We start from the raw sequence: 24,282 nt of genomic DNA, 5'->3' as shown, positions 1-24,282 counted from the left end.
TTCCCACCCCAGGTCATACAAATTTGCAGTATGTTTATTTTATCGGTGTGCAATGTTATTGCAGTGTTTCAGAACCTGGCCGGTTTGAGAATTGGTTTTTACCTGAACAAGGATTCGAGGACGCTGAGGGGAAGGAAACGGGACGTTGTGCATGAAGCTGGAGATGTGTCTGCACGAGGAGAAAAAACAGGAACATCACCATCGATTCGTATCATTAATCTTCTGTGCACAGTTCAAAACATGATAGTGTTTTTAATCAGGCCTAAACTGCTCTCAAATATTCATGCAGACTTTTATAGTTCAGAGCAGGAGTCAGTTTTGAGACCTCTGCAGAACTTGACTGAAAGGAAGCTGAACATTGAGAAGAATACTGTTCACGCACTTCTCGATCGGCAGCACGTGGGGGCCGGAGATGGAGTATCTGTAGACGAAGGTGAGGAACTTCTGGAAGACGGTGAAGAAGGGCCAGTGGGAGAGGACGCAGATGCTCTTCTTCACCTGCAGGCTGCGGTTGGTGATCGGCCGCCGGTCGACCACGCTGAGCAGACCGAGCCGGATGCTCTGCCGCTCCGACAGCAGCTCTTTGGAGAACGACTCGTAGAACTGGATGGCAGCGCCGTAAACCTGCAGGAAGGAAGCAAAGGATTTACTCATCTGTGGGGAAACGAAGGAGGTTTTCGCTCCTACAATACTGTGCAAAAATGTTGAGCCACCCTTCATTTCTTCATATTTTGCGGGAAAATGAGACATGAAGAGATTTACGTGTGCAAACATGCATGTTAATACAGTATACAAGGCAAACACAGAGTTTATATATTTGGTTTTATTCTTCAGCTCAGTCTGAAGTCTCCGAGGCAGCTTTCTGTCATTTCTTTAAGCAGTCTTCAGGAACAGTTCTGCAGGCTTCCTGGAGGACATTCAAACTCTTCTTTGAATGTTTCTGCCTTTTGTTCTGCTCTCTGTCAGGATGATCCCACACTGCTTCAGTGATGCTGAGGTCCGGGCTCTGGGGAGGCCAATCCACGACTGATAGTGTTCACCTGTGTGCTTTTCTATCCAGGTATGCTTTGACTGCTCTGGCAGTGTGTCTGGGATCATTGTCATGCTGAAAAATGAAGCTGCTGACACTCACCTCTCCTGACAGCCTCCGTACATACTCAATGATTTGAACCAAAACCTTCAAATGTGGATTCATCGCTCCATCAGACCTGCTGCCACTGCCGTTCAGTCCAGTTCTTGTGTAATGTGGCAAACCTCAGCCTTTCCTCCCTGTTTCCCTTCTATAAGGACGGCTTCCTGACAGCCACTGAGACCATCTCTGATGAGGCTTCAGTGAACAGCAGCTGGATCAGCTGAAGGTCCAGATTCATCTCTCAGAATTCTTAAGGACATGATTTTAGATGCTGTTCATCTGCTGTAGATCATTTTCAGGCCCTTCTCCACATGTCGACTTTCCTCAGATTTGTAAGCACACACTGTACATTGTGCTGATACGCCAGGTTTTCAGTTAACAGCTTTTTGGGAATCATGTTGTCGATGCAAAAATCCTATTTTATGCTGTCAGACTGTGTTATCTTTGGCATTTTTCATAGATTCAACTAAAGAAATGTTACTTGCAGCCTGTCAAAAAGAGCCTTAAGATAATGAAAACTGAGCTGAAAATGAGTGAAAAAGCAGCCAATGTCCTAAAAACTTCTGAAAGACCTTCAGAAAGCTGGAGAACTGCTGCTTAAGAAGAGATAAAAAATTACAAGGAAATCAAAGAAGCAAAAATTATAGAAATGAGGGACGGCTCAGTACTGAGTCTGTCCAGGATCATTATTGCAGTGATACAGGACGTCCCAATAAAATCAAGTAAAAGCACTCCTGCATTAGAAAGGATGTCAGTGCCTCCGTGTGTCCATTGTGTTATTTTTACTATACTGTGCTCCTCTCTAACACATTATTACTTTAATAAGTTTATTCATTTGTTAGGTTTTTACTAGGGGTGGGACTCGATTAAAAAAATTAATCGAATTAATTACAAGCTTTGTAATTAATTAATCGAAATTAATCGCATTTTAATCACATTTCAATATTTAACATGATAAATATTAATTTAAGTTTGGTTGATGAATGAATCAATATACAAAAGCTTAAACTTCAAAACTTTGTTTATTTTCCCACCAGTCTACTAGGCAAACACCTGAAATTAAAGTTAAGCATCATAACTGGATAGTTTTATTCAACATTAATGTCTCACTTGTTATAGTTGGAAATTAATCATTCGCTCAGCTGTATTCCTTGATGTTGAAATGTGTTATGCTTGTTTTAACAGCTTATTTTCAATAAAAGACTTAAAATTAAACCACAAAAAGGAGAAAAAGTTCGTTCTCCGTTTAACAGCTGCTTTTACACAGCTGTGCTTCGCACTCACGGTTGCTAGGCGACATGAGCTACGCAGAGGTGAGGGCAGCTGATATGAAGGCTAGCCGCTCACTTCCGGTCTTTGCGGTCTTCGTGAGCTGCGAAGGAAGTGGGCCGGGTCCTTCGAACGATGCTGCCCCTGAATTTGGACATTGTGCGTCGATATAATCTGTATGCCGGGAACTCGTGCACTGAGAAACGTTCCACGGTGCAAAGTGCGATTAAAATGCGTTAAAATTTTTAATTCATTATTTTCCCCGTAATTAATTAATCGAAATTAACGCGTTAAAGTCCCACCCCTAGTTTTTACTCATTAAGCTCTGGATTGTGCTGTATTTAGATTGAATTCATCAGAAATTTACCGAGTGAATAACAGAAATCAGATTATCTGTGGTTTAGGCTTTTCGTGACACATCTAAAGACTGTCTCACCCACCTTGTCCCCCGAGGCGGAGGTGAGGACGAAGGTGGAGAAGACGGGCAGCTGATACTTGGTGTTCAAAGGCCAGCTCTCCACGGTGACGCCCATCGGCAGACAGAAGACCGGGACCGACTCGGGCAGAGGAAACGAGTCCAGGTCCTCCTCTGGGTAGCGACTGATCAGATCTGCAGGGCACAGCGGTTACTCTGATTACTCTATAGGAAGAACATGGACACCTCACTCAAACTCCAGACTGTTTGAGACTGAGTGCAGCCAAGAAAAGACCAATAATTAAAACTAGAGTCTAACATAAAACAGTCAGATTTACAGAGCTTTCTCATCATCCTCACCTCACATACTTCTTTCTGCTAACACACACACAGAGCCCGGCGTGGTCGCTCTACTATCCACAGGTCCTGATCCTTTTATTCTGAGTTTTTCTCTTCTGCTTGGATTTCAATCCAGTTCTCAGTTTTTGTCTCTCCATTTTTCCCTTTTTTGTACATTCCTCCCTCTTCCTGTTTACTTCCCTCGTTCCTGAGTCCTCACTGCTGCTGGCTAATCTGCCTCATGCAGTGATTTTACCACCCACCTCGGTCTCCCTGCATACTGGGTCCTCTTAGGAACTTCTCATGGAAGCTCGATATACTGAAAATCACATGCAGAGCTAAACACCTGGGTTGGTGCTGCTCCTGTGCTGCATAGAATGGGAAAACCTCCCTGAGTCTGTGCATGACCTGATCAGTCAGCAGCTGTTATAACCCTCACCCTCCTGCAGATGGTTCTTCATCCCTCCAGAATCAGCTGGAAGGAAAGACTGAGACCTGCTGGAGACAACGCTCCGCTCCTCTGGATTTCTGGTTTGTGTTATCGTGTGCAGCACTCACACACTCACACACTCTGCACACAACATTCCAGGCGGCTCATTTCCTTTTAGTCTGACTGAAAAACATTTCAAATGATTCGTGCAAAGTTTCGCACAGATACTCACTGGCTTCGAACACCAGGGCGTTGGCTTTGGCCACGGCTCTCTTGTAGCACATGTACAGACCAGGACCCCACTGCAGACACACAAACATGAACACAGCAACACAAAAAGCTATAACTAACCCGTCTGTGATTTGATAAAACAAACTGTGAATCCATCATTTGCAGGGTTGGCTGGAGAAGAGTGTGAAGCCAAAACATCAAACGTCCCTGTACTCACCATGCCTGTATTGAGGTTCTTGTCGATTCTGCAGAAGGTGTGCGGGGCGACCTCTCCCTTGCTGGGCAGCAGCAGGGCGATGTCGGTGACGCCCAGCGTGTGGAGGCCCTGAGAGTCCAGAGCCCGGCGGTACGTCAGGAAGACCCGGTGAGCCGTGGGGGCGCCGCCCGCGCTCAGGCTGGCCGAGCGGCTGTAAGGCGTGGTTTCAATGACGTACCAGCCCTGCTTCAGCTGCTCCTTCCCCTCGTAGAGAACCCTGCACGGAGAATTCCCTGTTATCCCGAACTCCCCTCATCCTTTAGCAGTTAATGTGAAACCTGACGAAGCCAATCACTCGGACAGACACAGTCTGTTAGCAACACCCAAACCACCATTCATGCTTCACTCAGCTTCCATCACATGACCACTGCAATGATCTTTAGTCAGAAATTAATGAGCAGAAACTGAACGCCTCTCCCTTAAAGACTTTATTTGGATCTGAAAGCGGCCGTTTACAGTTTCAGGCTGTTTTAACGAGAGTCGCAGCGCGTTTAATTCTTCATTTTATTTTATGTTTAGACACACTGTTTTATCCCTGGAGTTTATTATTTTAAGTCATCTCTTTTTTGTTTTCTTATTCCTGCCTGTATGACTGATGTGACTCATTTTACTGTGTGTGTGTGTGTGTGTGTGTGTGTAAAGCACTTTGTGACTGAGTTTGATGCAGGATTTGTTACTTTTATCGAGCTCAGCGGTTGATCCAGAAGCCTGACACACTTTAGCCGTCTCAGTGATCTTTCAGCTGTCTTAACTTGACTTAACTTCAGCTGTTACTGAAAACACCTGCATGTTGTTAACCACCTCTCTCATCTGTGCTCATTTGCTTTCCCCTCAAAAAGCTGCCCCTCCTTGGTCCTTGCGCTGATGGGGGTCTCTTCCTGTTAAAAGGGGGTTCTTCCTCCCCACTGTCTCTATGTGCTGCTCATAGGGTTTCATCTGGTTGTTGGGTTTTCCCTCTAAGGTTGGAGGGTCCTTTCAAAATAAAGCGCCCTGACATGACTGCTGCTTTAGCTCCTCGAACAGTTAAGTCTCCATCTTCAGTGAGCTGTCTCAGCTGTTACCTGTACCTCTACCTGCTAACTATCCATAAAATCAAAGATTAAAGATGTAATCTGAAGGGTAAAAGGATTAAGATCATTATTCCCTAACAGTGAGTGTAAACCAGAGTAATTAATGAGATGAACAATGGAGAGGAGCCTGTGTGACGAGATGAGAGGCCAGAGCACGACTGTCTGCCCACTGCATTACATAATCCTCTGGATTATATAAGCCCCAGCTTTAATATGCATCACATGAGCCAAAAACCCTGCAGCTGAGTTCTGCATCAGAGCCTCAGACATGATTCAGTTTGTTTAAATGAAAGCAGCTGAATAATTAACAGCTGCAGTCCAGCTGTTTATCACTCATTAGAACAGTCCTGCAGGTACTCAGAGCAGATACCCCCAAAAGAAGAAGAAAGGCCGCGGGAGGGGGAACACCTCCCTGAATGAGAAGTCGTCTCAGAGGACGCTTATAAACATGGAAATAATCTCACGTTATATCCCTGAAGCTTCCTGCCAGCGGGCAGCAGATTATTCTCAGCATAAAGCCAACCTTTACGACGGGGTCAGAATGTTTTCTGCTCGACCGTCTCTGACGCGCATAAACATGTTACGGTCCAGTTTTGAGCATGTACAATGACTGCTGTGAAATTTTAGCTCCATATATGAAAACCTTTAAGACATATTATTTTGAACAATGGCCTCTCTCACCATTAAAATGAATCAGCATCTGTAATCTGGGAGAGACGCATCAGAAACTGTCTCAGTTTTGGCTAGCAGACCTGCAAAGTCCCATATTTGAGCTCACAGTAATAAACGACAAACTTGACTCTGCAGAAGACACTGGTGACAGTTTCTGAATGGCATATTGTAGATTTCACAAGAACACAAAATGAAACCTGTAGAACACTTTTTAACCTGAAATTCTGAGTCACAAAAATGAAGAAAATGCCTTTTTTCATTCAACCTTCATGCTGGATTGAGCAAATATGGCAAGCTGTACCACAAAAACTAAAATATCAGCGGACAGTCTGATCTGAAAAGAACAAGTCTGGAGTTTGCAGATGGTGCTCTAATTCTAACTGAGAAAATTATTTTGTTAAATCTATGCATATTTGTCATTTGTCTGATGATTCAGGTTCAGTCTGAAAAACACTCGGAAGCACAAAAAATTCAGCTAAGAAAAAAAACATGCTGGAAACGTGTATGCGTCTCACCCCAGGTCCAGGATGGGCGGTTTGTCTCGTCCTCGGCGGTAACACAGGTACAGGTGCGGGTTGTTGATGAGGCCGGCGCTCAGCTCGGCCGAATGTCCGCCCAGAGTCTTCTCGATGCAGGTGAAACCCTCGGGAACTTCCTCCCCGAGCCCCCGGGCGATCACCACCAGGTCCGTCACGGGGTCCACCGCCCGGCCCGTCGAGGAAGAAGTGGAGGAAGTCGAGCAGGAGGCGGAGGTCTTCCCATCCTCGTCCAGGGGTCTCCAGGGTCCCGCAGGGTCCAGACCCGCCACTACAAAGTAGTCCACCAGCTGGGGACATTTCTCCTCTGTCATGCCTCCTGTCTGTCCTCCACTGCAGAGACACAGAGAGAGGACGGTTCATTCACACACCTGTTACCAGGAGGTGGGTTGCAAAGCAGCTTGTAGAAGTACATTAACAGAAAAGAAAGTCAGTTATACCAAACGCCAGTTACTAAATATCTACTTTCATGTGTATGACATCAGGAACCTTCTCTGACTTTCTGAGCAGCTTCTTACAGTCTGGGGGAGAGCTCATGGTCATTTTCAATTTTCCTGACAACAAAAGTCTCCATGTGAAGAGCTCAGCTTCACATTTTGAGGACGTGACTGTAAATTAAACAGCAGCACCAAAACACTGCGGAGGAGGAGGAGGAGGAGGAGGATGGTGGTGCAGCTGCAGCTCTCAACAAACCTACTAACATTTGGTTTGGCTAAAGTCGTCACTCTCAGGGAAGGTAACGAGCTCAGCATGCTATGAAATGAGGTGAAGTCGGTGCTCGCAGAGGTCAGCCACACCTCTGGATGATGTCACAGCATGTGTAATCTAACGACAAAGACGCCTTTATTTACAGCAACTGAAATGTACTCTAAACTCTACAGTAATCGGTTACACTCCAGGGTAACAGATTACTTTCTGATAGCAGTAATCCTGTAAATATAACTAGTTACTTTTTTAAGGTAGTTACATGGCATCATAGTGGACAATAAATCTGTACTTTATAATAATGTCCACATCTTTAGCAGCAATAAAGTTTAGAGGAGTGAGAAGGACACTGAAATCAAAAAGAGTCTAACGTGCGCACACACACACACACACACACACACACACACACACACACACACAGTGTGCTGAAAGCCAGCACAATGACTCACGACCCTGAATCAGCCAATGAGAGAGCAGCAGAGGCTGATTTGTGTTGGGATTACTGGTATCTGTTTGGATTCTGCAGACCTGTCCTGACATGCATCAGAGTCTGAAGCTAAATGACAAAGAACCCATCAAACATTCAAAGCAGGGAAAGAGAAAGCTCATGAGGATCCAGCACCAAGGCCAGGTTTAATGCCCTGTTGACAGTAAAGTGCACACCAGCATTTACCAGCTTCAGCCTTGATGAGCACACCCTGAGTAACATACTGATCAAAACTCGATGGTGGATTTTTTTTAGCGTCTCGCTGACATAAAGGCCTGCCATTACTTGCACAGATCTGCCTGGATCTGGAAGTTTGGTCAGAGTTTTTCTCTGAAGCTAACGATGCACTGATTTGATGGGGTGTCCTGATCCTGGATCAGTGCTGAATGAGCTGACGTCACACAGTGTGGAGTCCACCGTTTCTGCTGCACCAACACATTTTCTGGTGTTCTGATGTTTCTGACCGTGGTCGGATCGGGTCGACACGACTGTGAAGACAACGTCAGCTCCTCCCTCTGTGCTCGTTATGTACAGCAGAAGCTAAAGATGTGACAGTCTGGAAGTTTCTTTGGCATTATTACTGTAACAACGTGCTGTCTTTAACTTGATCATCATCATATTTCACTTCTGTCTCTAAGGAGCGAGTCCCAGCCTCCCTCACAGTGAGGTACACAGAGTACTGACACTGGTAATGGATCAGCAGTCCGTATCCATAATAATATTAGAATATACAGAATGTGCAGGTGAAGGACCAAATTCACAGTACCAGCCGTGTTCTGGTTGCAGTTTGTAGTCTGACTTCTCTTGACCAATCAGATGTGAGCAGGTTATGCAGGTAAACAGTCCATGTGGAGATGAAACACAGCCTTTAATTTGCCAGACTCCTGAATCCCATCAGCTATAATCTGATGATAATCTACATTTTTATTAGCTACACCCACCAAGGGGTGCAGCTCCGCCCCCACTGTAATTTCATTGGTCCTCCAGGAGTGACTCACAGCCCTGCAGGTAAACATGCATCTGATTTTGGGTGAACTGAACCTTTAACTGAGTGCCATTACTGCTGCTTTAAAAAGTGATTTTAATAAATTTAAATAATGATGTAAAATATGTTTATATATATATATGTCTCCTGTAAAAAAGGCACCCATTAATGTCAGATTCTAATTTATTCTGTTAGTTTTTAAAAATATTTAAGCAAAAGTTGTGAATACTTTTAAAACTCTGTCCTGCTGAAGTGCCACTTTTTATTTATAGCTTCAGTTTTACTGTGAAATTCATGTTCTGACTCATGGTGAGTTCTGGTTTTCTTTCTTTTTGCTAAATCTATTAATTTGGTCTCCATCTGTGTTCCCTCTTCCTTTTATTGAGAATAATCTCACCGACACTGGAAATAATCTGCTGTAATACTGCAGAGAAATTAAAAGATAAAGTGAGTTTTGGATGCTGGGAGGTCGGAGCGGACTGATGGTGGTGCTCTGTTATAAAATCAATGTGTGATTAAACTGGAGGGGTGTGTGTGTGTGTTTTAAAAGCAGTCTTATGTAACTGTAAAAGCCCTCGGCGCTCTCTCGGCCTCCGTCCTCGTCCCTGATTGAACGTGAAGCCTCTGAGAGGGCGTCTGAGGAGCTGAATGTGGAGCAGAAACATCTCTCAGAGTTTCTCTACAAAAAGGAACATGTGAAACATCCAAAGCACTTTAATTAGAACAGACTCATGTTCTAAAATGGTCATGGTCAAATGTGATGACCCTGAAAATCAGACGTGGTCGTCTGCAGCTGATTCAGATGGAGAATCATCTCAGTCCTCGGCTCTTAACCAGCATTACTGCCCACGGCTGCCTGCTCATTTTCATCCTCACACCCAAACATGAACACGACAGCACGCCGGGCCAACACTGAGCGGCTGACGCTCGTTAGGTGTTCCTTCTGCTTTCATCAGCTAATCTCTAAAGATCCCGATCTAAAAACTCTGATCTGACACAAACAGCAGCAACCAACAGTTTCACCGCTCAGGCGAATCCGACGGCGACAGACTGACTTCAACCATCGACTGCAAAAATCAATCTAAATAAAAAACAGAAAATGAACAAATGACAGCAAAAAATAAATAAAAGACTATTTATTTATTGAGTTCTGTACATGTCACTGGTGCCTGCCCCACAGTGTTGTTTAGTCTGTGATTTTAGTCTTTTCTTAGGTGGTTGCCGGGCAACATGATGGCATCATCATTATATATGGTAAACCTAGGTTTAGTGTAAATGAATGAGATGTGAAAATAAATGTCACACGATGTGTTTATGAGGTGCATAAATGTTAAAAATGGTTTGTCCTAGCCCATTGGTAGGTGGTTGCTAGGCAACATGATGATCATGATGATCATGATGATGATGATGATGATGATATACTATCTAATGTAGATAATCTTCATCAGGGGCCTAAGATGGGGCTGTGTGCCCGGTTTGGTAGGCAAACAAATATTACAGCCAGATTCTATCATAGAGCTGAACAGCTTTACTCCAAGTTCCACCATGTGATGACGAGATCATCATCATCATCATCATCATCATCAGGTACACTCCACAGAGCCATCCGCAGGTAAAGGTCTGTCTATAAATTTAGAGATAAAATTAAGTACGAGACAAAAACATTTTCCTTCCTGGACAAATCAGAAGATTCTCAATCAAGTAATATTAATATTGATCATTAGTTTATTTCTGATGTCACTGACCAGAATAACCCGACTGACTGTCTGCACTACAATGTCCTCCCAACCTTCAAAATGAGCGTATTTCAGTCGCAGCTCCACCCGGCACAGATGAAGCCTCCATCTCTCTCTCTCTCATTAAAATCACTAATTACGCTGCGAGCACGAGCATTTCAGTGTCTTTGTGGTTTACTGACGATGCGCTCACTTCTTCAGCTCACACTAAATTTAAACGCTGACTTTACAGCTGATGTCAGCACATGTGTCCAAAACAGCTGCTTTCCTTCCTGTTCTGTAAACCGGAGATGTTTGGTCCTGCAGGCCGGCGGTGCACTCATCGCTGTCAGAGGGTGAAAGTGAGAGCGAGATATTAAAAAAAAAACAGAGAGGAGGAAGTGCAGCGACCAGTGGGTCAAAGGTCAGATGGCAAACAGGAAGAGGAGCGGCAGCCTGCTTCCTGTTCGTCGATGCCATCGCAGGGCGAGCGGCTCCCCGAGGTGATAAAACGTACCGTTATCTCTTCAACAAACACTGCACATCATCACCGAGTCGCACCCAACAACACAAAAAAAGACACTTTTTACTTCCTCAGTATGACTCAAATATGTCTCATGTTTTTATCCATCCATAGTTTCCATCATACATCTACACACAATATCCACACCATGAGGACAGCCTTCACCCACCAGGAGCCTCAACCTCCAGAGGCCTCATCCCAACATCACGAAGAGGAAAAAGACTGAACCTCCAGAAGCATCGCAGGTTTTCCAAGAGACTCTAAAACCGGCATCAGACCAGTCCAAAACCAAACCCAGAACCAGCACCAGAACTAGCACCAGTGCAGTCCAAAACCAGAACCAAACTTTGATTTTTATTCTATTTGACTTTGACGGACAATGAGACCAAAACCAGGACAGAGTTCAGGTTCTCCACTGACAGGTTGCTGTTCAGCACCTTGAATAAGAAACAGAGAAACTGAGTCAATCAGTTTCAGTTGTTCTGTTAAACACTAAAGTACTTTATCCTGTCAAGCTATGACCCAACTTCCCCCGGTGAAGTTTACAGTTACAAAATAACTGAAATGTTTTCTAAGAAGGGAAAACCCTCAAACACTGTTGATGCTGTGATGCCACCTGGCTGAAAAAAAGTCATATTCTTTAAACCTAAACCAGTCTATGACCAGTCCATGCTCCGAAACCAGCTCTGAAACAACACTTCAAAACCGAAGTGTTTAAAGTCAAATTACGAGCCTGTGAAGGTAAGAAAGCCAACCCATCCACGTCTCTGAAGCAGTAACACGTACATGTATGGACTACCATCACAGCTGAAACCCAAACCCAATAGTCCAAACAGAGTCCACGACCAGCAGCAAACCATCCAAAAATCAAACCTAAAGCAGTCTAAAACCAAGATCTGATCCAAGCAGAAGCTGCAGCAGGTGGACTCGGCGTACGAGGACCACCAACAGCAGCTGAGATCCAAAATGTTGGTGCTGTGCTCTGTCCAAGACTTAACTGAGCCGCAGTTAAACAGGCTGTCACACAGAATGAAGCAGTGAACAAAGGGAACTTTTTTCATCTCTACATTTACTTGTTAAGTTAAAGAAAGCGTACAGGCGCCTTCTTATAACCACACAAAAACACCAAATCCGTTTTCTGTCGCCTGCTTTGGGTTAGACACCTGAGGGGACGCCTCTGTCGTGAGCGAGGCTCCCTGCCCTCCGTGGGACTAACCTGGTTAAATAACTGACATGAAACGGTCCGACCTGCCCTCTGAATTCAACACACCTCGTTTCTCTCCTTTATCAGCTGTCAGGACTTCAGTCTGTGTTTGCTGAGCCATAAAGTAATACCAGCATTTTTAGCTGAAACAGCTGGTTTCATCGGTCACTTCCCCTTTTTTTTTTTTTTTTAATATGCAACAGTGGAAACACACACACACATACGCACACGCACGCACACACACACACTGAACACATACTGGAAATCCCGGAGAGATGCAGCAGATTTCCTCACTACAGTGCTTCAGTAGCCTTTTGAGTCACACAGATCAGCATCACAACACTTCTCTATAAAGTCCCGTCTTTAGTCCAGAGTGTGAGGGGCAGCATTCAAACGCAACCACACAAACACAAGGCTTTGAGTTCAGCATTTTGTTTCCAGAAGTGGCCATATTTGGACAAGAGGGTGGTTATCAGCCTGCATCCTCCTACCCCCACACACACACACGTAAAGAGGCCACACCCCTAATAATTCAAACTATAAACAGGTGAGTTATAAAATCATTATTCCCCTGTACAGCTGTGATAAAGGGGGGAATTATCCACAGAGGCCAAAGCAGTTTCTGTATCAGCTGTAAACATGTTTGTGTCTGCAGGGAAGTCTGTGGGGACTGACTCACTGTGGTGCCTCTGCTGGACACCAGAGGAACTGCAGAACATCTACCGTATTTTTCGGACTATAAGCCGCTACTTTTTTCCCACGTTTTGAACCATGCGGCTTATAGCCCGGTGCGGCGTTTCTGTGGATTTTTCTTTAACCACCAGGGGGCTCTTTAGCAGGATATGAATCATGGGACGTCAAAGTTGGAAATCGAAGAAGAAAGCGCCAACAAGTGCTAGCAGCAGGCACAAAAGAGATTTTTTTCAAACTCCCTCATCATGGAAACCACAAAAAGAACTTCCTATGATGCCGCTTTTAAGTTGAGGGCTATCGACCTGGCACTACAGGAGGGAAATAGAGCCGCTGCACGTAAGCTCGGCGTGAACGAATCAATGGTTCGGCGTTGGAGACGGCAGCGGGAAGAACTCATGGAATGCCAAAAGACGAGAAAGGCTTTCAGAGGACATAAAAGCAGGTGGCCTGAACTTGAAGATGTTCTTGAGGATTGGGTAAACACTCAGAGGGCAGGCGGCCGAGGTGTATCCACCGTGCAAATCCGTCTGAAAGCCAAATCGATTGCCTGCCAAATGAATATTGACAATTTTAATGGAGGACCGTCATGGTGTTTCAGATTTATGAGAAGAAAGAACCTGTCCATCAGAGCACGGACAACTCTCTGTCAGCAACTTCCCCCGGACTACCAGGAAAAAGTTACAAATTTCCGACAATTTGTTGAAACAAAGATCGCGGAGAACGCCATCGGACCAGACAACATTATAAATATGGATGAAGTGCCATTGACATTTGATATGCCTCTGACCAAGACTGTAAACAAGACAGGTGCATCATCCATTTTGGTGAAAACCACCGGACACGAGAGGACACATTTCACCTGTGTCCTGGGCTGCACCGCGTCTGGGAAAAAGCTCCCCCCGATGGTGATTTTTAAGCGCAAAACTATGCCGAAAGCCCAACTCCCGAAGGACATTGTAGTTAAAGTCAACCAGAAAGGATGGATGGTAGAAAATCTGATGATGGACTGGTTAACGGAGTGCTACGGAAAGCGCCCAGGAGGATTTTTTTCACCGGAAAAAAAGCGCTGCTTGTTTTGGACAGTATGAGGGCCCACATCACCGATTCGGTGAAATCAGTCATCAAGAGAACCAACTCAATTCCCGCTGTTATTCCTGGAGGTACAACAAAGTATTTGCAACCCCTTGACATCAGTGTGAATCGAGCGTTTAAAGCAGCACTCAGGGTTGAATAGGAGGCTTGGATGACTAGCGGGGATAAATCCTTCACAAAAACTGGCCGAATGCGAAGAGCATCATTTTCTGAGGTCTGCCAGTGGATCCTAACAGCGTGGAGCAGAGTGAATGAATCCACCATCACCAATGGGTTCCGAAAGGCTGGACTGCTGCGTGAAGAGGGCACCACAGCTTCGGAGCCAGCTTTACCCCGGGATGACAGCGACACGGAGAGTGACACGGACATAGAGACAGAAAGGGTATGTGACGAAGCTGTTCTGAGGCTGTTCAACTCCGATACCGAAGAAGATGACTTCAGTGGTTTCAGTGTGCAGGAGGAAGATGAATAAACCAATCAATAACTTTTCTGTTTTGTTCGATCAGCACTTTTACTATGTTACACGCACCGTAACATAATCAGTTCAGGTAAAGCTAAACTTGTCATCTTTTTCTTCCTTTTCGATCAGCGCTGTTACTATGTTACATGCACCTTTCAGGAAACTACCGTAATCAGTTCAGTTAAAGCTAAACTTGTCAACTTTTTCTTCTTTTTTAACCTTAATAAATTTGTTTACAAATTAATGTGATGGTGAATTGACTTGTTATAACTCAAATTTGGGGTTGTCTGTCCCCCTCTGCTGAGTGCCGAGTAATTGTGGAAAACCGAGAGCGGCGGAGATACCAGCGGCTTATAGCCCGGTGCGGCTTATATATGTACGTTTCCAGTTTTTTCCAAAAAATTTGTAGGTGCGGCTTATAGTATGGTGCGCTCTATAGTCCGGAAAATACGGTATTTACATGCTATATTTTACCATATTTGAATAATATCAACTCTGATAAATCTGGACTAAAAATGGATACGAATCAATTAAATTTCTGCAGTATTTTCAGAGATCACGGATTCCTGTTGTCGGCACGCCCGGTGAGAAGCGTCCACGTCGGTTCACTCTGGAGGAAACTTTGTAAAGGAGGCCGATGAGTCGGTGAAGCTCATTTCTGGCCAATGGCAGAGATACTGAGGGAGGAGCGGCCGTTTTTGCTGCTGTTACTGAAGCTTCTGTGCAGTGGCTCTAACATCGTCAGACTCGGGCAGTTGGTGAATAAAGGCTGATTTTTAGCTCATCATGTCAGCTCATAACCAGCTGCTGTTTAGCCGGCCTGTTGTCATCTGTCGGGGAGGGTCACAGGTCTGATCTGCTGACAGTAACTAACTGTGATAATATCAGGGATAAATAAGCATGTTTATGTCAGAGCCCTGACTTTCAGGTGTGGAGGAAGAGGATGAGGTGGAGCTGAAGGAGGAGAGAGCAGGGGTGAAGGAGGCTGAAGCAGAGGAGGAGACAGAGATGATGACAATATAAAAGGACAAATGCTAAATGGTCATAAAGAGTCATTTGTGATCTTGAAATTAAGTCTAACTGATAACTGACACCTTGCAGCGGTGTTGTAGCTGTAGTTAGATGTTCAGTGGCTCCATCAGTCTAATCTCTGATCCTGTGGACTTGTAGCATCAGCTGCAGCTTTAAGCAGAATCACTGAAATGTTTCACCAGGCACGACTGTAACAGGAAGCAAAGCACCTAAGAGGAAGTGAAACAGTTAATAATAATCCCAATAGCAGCTGAAACCCGAACCTTTCCTCCACTACGAGCTGCGGTTTCCCTAAAAATGACTTCTGCTTCTCATACCTGAAGAACTGCGTGCTTTTCTCTCTCTGCCTGCAGCTTTCCTCTGATGCTGGACGCTTTCTAGCCGGTGACATTAGCAGTGACACAGGATGTGAAGTGCAACACGGGTGTGCAAATAAGGTCACAGACCTTCTGGGTGCAGACTTCTTAAAACTAGATGTGGTTCCACTTGCTGCTGCTGCTTCTCAGGCTCACCAGAAACCACCAGCTCTGAGGTGAGGCCTGCATTATCTGACAGTTTGAAAAGCTCCGCTCTCCAGGGTGGGCTGCAGGCCTGAGGGTCCGCAGCCCCCCTCGGTGAGAAAATGAAAGATGGCAGAGCCTTTATCAGCAGTCAAAGTTTAATAATCTCTTTAAACCGAATGAAAGGGGGTTTTAAAAAAAAAAAACCCATAGGCATCTGGTCTGTAATTACAACTTTCACTACTCTGACCCAACCAGCATGGTTTAACCAGGCATTACCATCTCACAGTCACACCTCACTGACGTACAGCTCACCTGTGGTAACCAGCATGCTCTGCAACCAAAATATGTTCAACTACGTACTAGAAGTATGTGAGCATGAGGAGGAGAAGGTGTCAGGTTCAGAAGGTTTTAGGATGGGTGAACATATGCAGCCGCAACATGACAATCTGCAGAAACTCCACAGAAACTTTCTACCCTCTGGACTCCAGCTCAGAAACCCTGACCTGTGACCTCAGAGCTCAAAGAAAGAAGCTCAACCTAAAAAAACTGTTCAATATCTAAATTAGTTACAATTACAACCATGAAACACAAACAGCATGGATGGCTGTGGAGAAATAATCCACACAGCACGGTCACACGTGAGCCAGCAGAATCAGTTCACAGCCACACGTGTATACAAATACAGATCATCTTCATCTGGCTGCGCCTTTTAGGGGGCACCACAGCAGCTCATCTGCCTCCATCTCACCCTATCCCAGCATGCTCCTCTGTCACACCAACCCTCTGCACGTCCTCCTTCACTACATCCATGAACTTCCTCTGAAGTCTTCTTCATTTCCTCCTGCCTGGCAGCTCCATCTTCATCATCTTTTCTCCAGTATATCCTCTATCCCTCTTGTGCACATGTCCAAACCATCTCAGCCTCTCTGACTCTGAGCTGTCCGTCTGATGGACTCGTTTCTAATCCTGTCTTTCCCAGTGAAGATCTGAGCATCTTCAGCTCAGCCTCCTGTCTTTGTGTCAGAGCCACCGTCTCCAAACCATCCATCACAGCAGGTCTCAGTAGCTACTACCTTACCTACTCTGATCACCTGTCATGATGCCAGGTGCTCTTCACAGACATTTATCAACGTTTAGCCAAAATATGCATTTTTCTTGGGTCATACCTGGCCCCGACTCAGGTGAGTCTACCTGCTGGAGCTCAGCCACAGGGCCACCTGATAATAAGCCAGATGTCAGCTGTGTCGTGGTTCTGGCCACAGAGCACCTGCCAGGGGCGTAATGTAGCCCAGGTGAGGCCCAGGTGTGTCTGCTATCTAAGGCTCCTTCCGTGGTTACACTCAGACCAATCAAACGCTGCCGCTGTGCTGTTACACTCAGTTTAGCTCCACAGGAAGGCTGCTCAGTTCAAACAGCAGCAGATCCATTAAAACTCACATCTCCAAAAACATGTTCAAGCAGAACACAAAGCAGCAGAAAGTTCAGCTCCTATCAGAGTGACACAGTAAACCAGCAGACCAGCATCTACAGGCTAAAATTACTGTGCAGGTGTCAGACCATGAATACGCTGCAGATGTGTGCGCCTCTCAGGCAGAGCTGCAGAATAAAACCTGCTTCTCCGACAGTAAAAACAGACAGACAGTGGCAGGAGTCCAGTAACTTTTACAGCCTCTGAAGAGGTAAAATGTTAAAAATGTCTCTGGGAGCAATAAATCAGGATGCTGCAGTTTTCTAATATTCAGATGGACAAAAAATGTCCACGGGTCATTCCCTGCAGAGCCAAGCAACGATCACCAAACTAAGTGATTCAGCAGCACCAGCGGGAACACTCCGACCCACCGAGCACGAGTGTGACGAAGCCTCGGCACCGAGTCTCTCACACTGCTTACGTGAATAAACACAAACGCGGTTCTTACTGTGATCGTGGATCTGTCTGTGAGTCCCAACAAACGAGCTGTCAGTCGCCTCGCTGCAGGACGGTTAGAGCGAGGAGCCACAGGAAGTCGCTGGTGCAGCGAGCGAGAAAAATAGAGCTTTCATTTCCACTTTGTGAGTGAGTGAAACGTGCAGCTGAGGAGGAAGGAAGGTATGAAAAGAGGGTTTTCTTTTTTTATTCCCCCTGAAGGAGAAGAGGTGACAGCAAACAGGAAGTGAGTGTGTGTGAGTGATGATCTGTGTGTCAGAGCTGCATGGTAACTGGTACCAGGGGGGTGAGGTGTCACAGTGGTTCTTTGTCTCCGCGGGGTGTCACACACTGGTCAGTCAGTGACATCACTGTCACATGACTGCCTGCCACTGCAGTTCCTCTCCCACACATTTTCCCATTAGTCTGGTGGAAAGTAAACGTCTCACATTTCTGCATCACTGAGCACGAATGAAGCAATGAAGAGGCAGCATGAGGTGGTTTCAGGTTACCTGAGGCACCAGGTGGTGAAGGTGGTTCACTTCCTGCCAAGTGAATCACCATGGTAACTGATGCTGCAGACCTAAGCTACTGCAGAGCAGTTCAAGTTCAAGACTAGATATGAAATCACCACCTACTGACCAACCAGATCACCATTCCTGGAGATCCCTGCAGACAGAGGGTCTGAAGTCTTTGTGCTTGTCTGATGAGCAGCAGCAATAACAACAGTTTTATTGCTCATTAAGGACAAACATGTGACCCTGTAACTGTGTCAGATCAGGAAGCAGTCTAATCCTACATTTGAAATCAGTTTTTATATTTTTTTACTTCCTCTCAGAGCGTTAAACAGCACCACAGCTGCAGCTCGAACAATCAAAGCCGGCAGTCTCAAACACTGTACCCACCGCAGAAGACGTTTCCCGGTCTGCAGGGCCGGTGTCCCTGTTATACACCCTGCTTATTAGTAGGAGTCATCTCATGGCTTACTGCATGCATGGAGAGCAGACTGGAGGGTGATTTATCCGAGGAAGACTCTTAAACACATGCATACAAGCTCACTTCCCAACTGGAAACACAGATTTAACCCAAATAAAACCCTAACCTTTAACTCTGATATTCGTAACACTTCCATTTAGTAAAAGGGTCGCTGTTTGGCTGTATGTGAGAACGCCTCCTTATACGTTCCTTAGGATTAGATGTTGCTGGATATGTGCCTCTCAGTCCTAAATTATGCTCACTGATCTTTTACCTGGGTGTTTTACCTGTGTTCAGTCTGCTTTCTGGAAGCCAAACGGCGTACAGCTCGCTCGGGGAGCAAACCTGAGCAGCTCCACAGTTTTACGGGCAGGAGGTCTGCGAGCTCTGGAGCTTTGGGAACGTCTTCTGCAGCTTTCTAAGGAATAACTGAATAGTTATTCCTTAGACCCATCTGCCTCAGCAGATGGGTGGAAGGAAGACCACCATCACCATCATGTCACTGAGTAGTTGTCACCCAGCTTCGAGCTGTATGGGCCTTTTTCTTCTGCTGCTCTGACTACAGAGAAACCGCAGCGTTAGTTAACCGCTGTCAAAGGTGTCTTTAAGGGGAACTCCAGCAGAGACGCACAAACACACTGTGATGTGTTGACTGACTCGCACACATCACAGGAAAATGCAGCCTCAGTTTCAACAATAACAACCTTCAGCTGATCCAGGCTAACACTCTCTGACTTAATTCATCGGTCTAGCTGCAAGAACACGAAAGAACCACGTCCACTGTCTCAGCATGGTTTCCATCATCAGCTGATGATCACAGACCGCATCTCTGATGTGTGTCAGTTTAAACTGGCTTCAGTCCATCTGACTGTGAAGCTCCTGCTCTCATATCCTGAACTGTACTCGGGCCGCGTCCCTCAGAGTTCAGAAACACTACAGCAGGCCGAGCTATTTAAAGCATGGTCAGAAAGCCCCGGGATGGTCTGTGACGCTCCGGCTGCTCTTTAAACTCCGACAGCCGGATTATTCCCTGCAGACAGCACGGCTCAGAGTGGGAGAGGGAAGGAGATTCAAATACACCCAGTCTAAATTTAGTCTGTCCACAGAGCACCAGCAGCATCGGGTGCTCCGAGGACACGCTGCCAGTTTCCAAAATTAAGTCACATGATGATGATGCAGCAACCGTGACGAAGAGGAACAACCGACAAACAAGCAGCCGGCTGGACGAAGCTTCAGCTGTCTGCTTCATTCAGACCTCACACTGCACTTCAGCTCCCGTTCTGATCCATGACACTAATAACGTCGCTGCTGCGCAGGTCCAAATGACCTGAGTGACGCTGGTTTGCTCAAAAACAAGCTTTATTCTCACATCTGAAAGAGAGACATCATTTTAACCGAAGCGTCACAGCAACTGCTGCACGAATATCAGAGTCCATGAAGAGTTTATTTCATGGTCTGCATCAAACATCTTGTTTGGTGGTTCCAAAGCTCACAGTGTCACCAGAAATGTTAACATTTCAGGAGTTAAATGAGGGGCCCTGAAGCTCAGGATCAGGACTTTTTCACAGTGAGTAATCTGAACCACATACAGTGTATCACAAAAGTGAGTTCACCCCTCACATTTTCTGCAGATATTTAAGTACCGTATTTTTCGGACTATACGTCGCTCCGGAGTATAGGTCGCACCAGCCAAAAAATGCATAATAAAGAAGAAAAAACATATATAGGTCGCACTGGACTATAAGTCGCACTTTTTTTGGGGGGGGGGGGGGGGGGTTGATAGAATCCGAGACCCAGAGCAGAAATTCCATCTTGAACGGCAATTTAAAATAATAATGGATTAAAGAACAGGACGAACACGGTTACACCTACGTTATGCTAACATAGCACATTCAGCTACATGACGCACAACGAACACGTGTTCAGTATGTTAACGTAACATTAAGTTATTCAGATAACATAGCATAAAGAACATACTAACAAGTTAACCAAACCATCAATCCATTGAATTCTTCATCCTCGGTGTCACTTCTAAACAATTCCGTACACTCCGTAGACGAAGCGCCGCTTCCTCTTCTGTGTCGCGTTAGTCAGACTCGTCGTCAGCTGCAGTTCCAATTATTCCAGCCTTTCTGAATCCCAACAGGATGGTTTGTCACTGAAGCCCATGTTTTCTTGATCCATCCAATGACTTCCAGGAAAGTTGGGTGGCGCATTCTCCCAGTTGCCGTTAAGCTGTGCTCTCCATCCATCATCCACTGCGCCCACAGGTTACGCAAGACTGCCTTAAAGCTGCAGTTCACGGAGATGTCAAGTGGCTGGAGTATTTTGGTTCATGTGTTATAAATGTCACATATACGTCGCTCCGGAGTATAGGTCGCACCCCCAGCCAAACTATGAAAAAAAGTGTGACTTATACTCCGGAAAATACGGTATGTCTTTTCATGGAACAACACTGACAAAATGACACTTTGACACAATGAAAAGTAGTCTGTGTGCAGCTTACATAACAGTGTAAATTTATTCTTCCCTCAAAATAACTCAATATACAGCCATTAATGTCTAAACCAGCAGCAACAAAAGTGAGTACACCCCTAAGAGACTACACCTGTAAATGTCCAAGCTGAGCACTGCTTGTCATTTCCCCTCCAAAATGTCATGTGACTCGTTAGTGTTACTAGGTCTCAGGTGTGCATAGGGAGCAGGTGTGTTCAATTTTGTAGTACAGCTCTCACACGCTCTCATACTGGTCACTGAAAGTTCCAACATGGCAAAGAACTCTGTGAGGATCTTAAAAGACGAACTGTTGCTCTACATGAAGACTGTTATATAAGCTGCACACAGACTACTTTTCATTGTGTCAAAGTGTCATTTTTTTCAGTGTTGTCCCGTGAAAAGATATACTTAAATATATGCGACATGTGAGGGGTGTACTCACTTTTGTGATACACTGTACCTGATGTGGGTGGACTGTCTCAGACCTTCTCTTGGCTGACGTTTTCCTCATTTGATTGCACTGGCTGACCTCAGAGTGTTTTCATTCAGAACAGTAAAATTAGTGATGCTCACGTTTAAACGAGAGGAAACAACCTCAGCACAGCGAGAAGATCAGATTTAAGTGATGTGAACGCCCTGCTAGTCAGGAAACACCGAGCGTAACGCAGGAAGTGAAACGCTGTTCTGCAGACATTAAAGTTCACAGCAGCGTTTCGCGCTTACAAACTTTCACATCATCATCATCTGAAACCTTTCTGCATCTAATACGAGCGTCATATTTTAACCTGAATGAGGTCAGCAGAGCTGGGCTCTGGTCCAGGTGAGCACCTGAATCAGAAGAACTGTTAAAGGATCAAATCTACAGTAAACATGGAGGACAAGAGGAAGGAGCTGGACACAGAGGTGGTTTTCAGAGAACATCCTGAAACTGGATCCCTGTGTTGTGTGTGTGTGCTCTGGTGAAGGTGGCTGCTGAGAGTTTGGAGACTCAGCAATAAAGTGGAGGACAAACAGTGGCTGAAAATATTCAGCAAGTGGAAGGAAAGCACCTGCCACACACACACACACACACACACACACACGGAACAGGTGAGTCATTAAAATAAAAACCATGAAGAACACAGAGACAGAAATCTGAGAATCACCAGAACATCTGGAGATGTTTTCACCAAGCACCAAACCTGCAGTTCCTCTAACGTCCACTGGAGGACAAACGCCCTGTCCAAATAAGGTCGCGTGCAGATAAAATAAAGCCAGACGGTGGCGCCCGAAACACCGAGTGTGTGGTCTGATCGTCACGTTGAATTCCTAACTGAGCACAGTGACTCCAAATAACCTGCGTGGTCGCCATAATAAGAACCAATGTACCGTCGAATAGTCTGAAAAATGACCTCCAACCTCTCGTCTCTAACAGCTTTTCCTCGACCGTGATGGAAAACATCACGATGTGATCTTCTCGACTACAACGTCCATCTTCTGAACGCTGTAGTTCCTGTTGGTATGATGCCATCAGCCGCCATCATGTTAGCTCATAACCAGCTGCTGCTGTTTAGCCAGCTGGCTCTCAGCTGGACTCAAAGCTTCCAGAAAGTTTTTGTCTCTTCAGTCCTCAGAATATTTTCCCTAAAGTTTTGGGGATCATCAGGATGTTTGTTGGTAAATGTGAGACGAGTCTTTGTGTTCTTGTTGCTCAGCAGTGGTTTTCTCCTGACCTTAAATGAGCCAAGTGAGGCCTGCAGTTCTTTAGATGTTCTGGGTTCTTCTGTGACCTCCTGGATGAGTCGTCGATGCGCTCTTGGAGTAATTTTGGTAGGCCGGCCGCTCCTGGAAAGGTTCCCCACTGTTCCAGGTTTTCTCCATGTGTGGAGAACCACTGTGGTTCTCTGGAGACCCAAAGCCTTAGAAATGTCTTTGTAACCCTTTCCAGGCTGATAGATGTCACCGACTTTGTTTATCAGTTGGTTCTTTAGATCGTAGCACGATGTGCTGCTCTTTCAGTGCCTGCTTCACTTTGTCAGACAGCTTCTGTTTAAGGGATTTCTCTGTAGTAATCAGGCCTGCATGTGGCAGTGACACTGCATTTAACATTAAAAAAATGTAGTTAATCATGATTTAATGAAGGGGGAAGTGAGCAGGTAGGTTTGGACAGCTTTTTCCCTTAATAAATGAAAATCATGCATTTTGTATTTATTCAGGTCCTTTATTTATTCACTGATCTGAAACGTTTAAATGTGACAAATGTGCAAAAAGTCTAAGAAATCCGGGAGGGGGCAGATACGTTTTTACAGTACGTTCAGCACAGGAAGTGAGAACGCTGACCACACTCCTAACATGACACCAACATGACATAGTGTTTGTGCAGAGACACACAATGACGAGACAAAACTGAATTTCCTCATCAAAGGATGCACCCAACAGTTTCACAAGGATCTGAAATGCATGTTTAACTGCATCATAACACCGAGCTCGCATTTTACTGTTTCCTGTTTTATTTAAATGAGGGTTAAAGTGTGAACCCCTCGCATCACCATCACATACTGCTGCCCTCCAGCATGTAAAGAAGCTCAGTTTATAAAGTGTGTATCAGCATCTCTCATTGATTTTATTCTCAAATCTCTGACCGGCCTGCTCGCATAAGCAAGCCCACCGACCAATAGCATGAGGCCGCTATAGAAGAAGCCACATTCTCCCACAGATGGCAGCTGAGGATGGAGGCCGGCGGCCAGCCAGCATGACTGGAGGCCACACACACACACACTTTCACCTCATCTAGCTCTAAAAACAAGGTGGAGTGCAGAGGGAGCTCAGGCTGCTGCATCCACGACACCGCGGGCAGATGATGGGTCAGAGGTCACAGCGCCACAAACAAACAGCAGAGCCCAAACACCTCCTCCTTTCTGAGTCAGCTTCAGTTACAAGAACTCATTCTGCCCCAAATACTCCCTGGAACAGTAAATGTGGATCAATCCACTGCTGAAAATAGTCCCCGCAGATTTCAGCTTCAGGAAACCCCCGAGGCCTTTTTTAAAAACTGGAAGTGTGCAGGGCGTTTTTAAAGATTTCCATCTCCAGGAGGAACTGCGGGTTTGAAGCCTCAGACAGAGGACAGAGGTCAGCATGATGAGTCCAGTTACATAACTCAGAGAGCACACCCTGTAG

At 45.5% G+C, this 24,282-nt stretch overlaps 1 protein-coding gene across 1 annotated transcript in view; it reads right to left on the bottom strand.

Annotated features, from left to right (window-relative positions):
* Positions 1–24,282, bottom strand: part of dennd4b (DENN/MADD domain containing 4B) — a 43,079-nt gene that overhangs the window by 12,944 nt on the left and 5,853 nt on the right. Inside the window, exons 2-7 of the mRNA XM_030749457.1 lie at positions 6,330–6,683; positions 4,034–4,289; positions 3,818–3,887; positions 2,842–3,011; positions 383–624; positions 103–169 (exon numbers count right to left, since the gene is read on the bottom strand). Of these exons, the coding sequence (XP_030605317.1) occupies positions 103–169; positions 383–624; positions 2,842–3,011; positions 3,818–3,887; positions 4,034–4,289; positions 6,330–6,664 (1,140 nt within the window). The 5' untranslated portion in view covers positions 6,665–6,683. The remainder of the gene's footprint in view (positions 1–102; positions 170–382; positions 625–2,841; positions 3,012–3,817; positions 3,888–4,033; positions 4,290–6,329; positions 6,684–24,282) is intronic.

Source organism: Archocentrus centrarchus, chromosome 16 (assembly GCF_007364275.1).
Source record: "Archocentrus centrarchus isolate MPI-CPG fArcCen1 chromosome 16, fArcCen1, whole genome shotgun sequence".
Taxonomy (NCBI): domain Eukaryota; kingdom Metazoa; phylum Chordata; class Actinopteri; order Cichliformes; family Cichlidae; genus Archocentrus; species Archocentrus centrarchus.
This window is presented reverse-complemented; position numbering and strand designations above follow the sequence as displayed.